Source organism: Trichinella spiralis (genome assembly GCF_000181795.1).
Source record: "Trichinella spiralis strain ISS 195 chromosome Unknown Scfld6311, whole genome shotgun sequence".
Lineage (NCBI taxonomy): Eukaryota > Metazoa > Nematoda > Enoplea > Trichinellida > Trichinellidae > Trichinella > Trichinella spiralis.
In genome coordinates this window covers 3783-5169 of record NW_003533250.1, presented here as the reverse complement: position 1 = coordinate 5169, position 1387 = coordinate 3783, and the positions used below count along the sequence as shown (strand labels likewise).

The window sequence follows — 1387 nt, the reverse complement described above, 5'->3', positions numbered from 1 at the left end:
GTAACAATTCTGAACATGACAGAAGAATCAAATGTATACTTTTGAATGTACATTCCCATTTACATTGTACATCATGGAAAATATTATTAACGTGGAAATTTATTTCACTTAAGCCTTATAGATTGTATTATGCATATTACATTATGTTATATCAATGAGAATAAGAATGCGATAAGTATAGCTAGTGATAATCGTCATATATGGAGAACACTAAAGGTCGCACAGATAGAAAAATGACGAAATAACAATTGACTTCGAAGATTTGAAGACGGTACCTGAAATCTGTATTGGCCAGTCAGATTGCGCATTTTGTTCGTGAATTCTCTCAGCCATTATCCTTTGTCTACTCGCTTGGTATATAAGCTCTGAATTTTTATCATCATGCGTTCAAGATCATGCACAAAATGATTGAACTTTTGTCATGAATTGCAATGAAAAATGTAAATATACTTTTGTTTTTATGCAACAACAAAAGAGCATCGATTGTAAATCATGTATAAATATAGTATGCATAACTGAAAATAGATGAAAAATAAGAAGTCACTGATAAAATAATAATAATAATAATAATGATAACGAGTAAAGCAAAATAAATAATTGATTAGTTGATTTATACGAAAATGTATCTAGGGAGATCAGGATGATCAACATCACATCGGCAGTTGCTTGTGCTTTGAGTTTTTGACCACCGACCAAAGCAGTGTTTTGTATAAAGCAAATTCCAGGGCGTGGACTGTTTGAGTACACCCTGGCCGGTGCATTTACCTTTTTTATGGTTCAACTGCGCTCGGGGATCACATTCAACGCAAGCCATTCGATGCGGTTCTTGCAATGGATCAACACAATTTGGATTTGTCCATTCGGTTTCAAATATTACACAATGACTGAAAAAGAAAAAGATTGATTAATAAAATTAAATAAAAAATAAAAAATTAGCATCACCTTTTTATTGATTTTAGTTTTGATATCATTCTTGGTAAATCGTAATATAATTTTCCTTTTTGCGCTAAACGCCGGGCAGAATTGTACTTGTAAGGCAACAGCAGAGCCACTTCTGCAAATTATTATTGATTGGAAGCCAAGCGTTGGAAAATTTAAATCTGGGGTGGTTTTACTCGGTAACAAACACTGTGCATCATCAGCGCAACTCTAATAATCTTAACTGCTAACTATGACATGTGTCAATTCGTAAAAGCATATTTTTAATGGATGTAAGCCGATTGTTCTTTTTGAATATTAATTTCTGCTTTTTCTGTGATATAGCATTAATAATATGCAAGCCATTTCCTTTTCCCTTGAAGCACATCCAATATATCATGTTTCGATCTGTATACTTCAACATATATTTGAAATTATCTGTAAATTTATTTTGGTTAGATTCTTTGAG

General features: G+C 32.3%; 1 protein-coding gene across 1 annotated transcript; it reads right to left on the bottom strand.

The window, feature by feature from the left end:
• Window positions 1-210: 210 nt before the first annotated feature.
• Tsp_13259 (conserved hypothetical protein) lies at window positions 211-1318 on the bottom strand. The gene is made up of 4 exons (XM_003366243.1): window positions 1171-1318; window positions 943-1054; window positions 766-884; window positions 211-365 (listed from the first exon to the last, which is right to left on the bottom strand). The coding sequence occupies exons 1-4, from the start codon at window positions 1316-1318 to the stop codon at window positions 211-213; spliced, it is 534 nt and encodes a 177-aa protein (XP_003366291.1).
• Window positions 1319-1387: the final 69 nt, after the last annotated feature.

What these genes read in the sequence shown, in the direction of transcription:
- Tsp_13259 (XM_003366243.1), bottom strand. Translation starts at nt 1,318, where the DNA reads ATGATATATTGGATGTGCTTCAAGGGAAAAGGAAATGGCTTGCATATT. An exon ending in ACGAATTGACACATGTCATA is followed by an intron (nt 1,055 to 1,170) that starts GTTAGCAGTTAA and finishes AATAATTTGCAG; the next exon opens with AAGTGGCTCTGCTGTTGCCT. An exon ending in GCAGTTGAACCATAAAAAAG is followed by an intron (nt 366 to 765) that starts GTAAATGCACCG and finishes ATAAAAATTCAG; the next exon opens with AGCTTATATACCAAGCGAGT.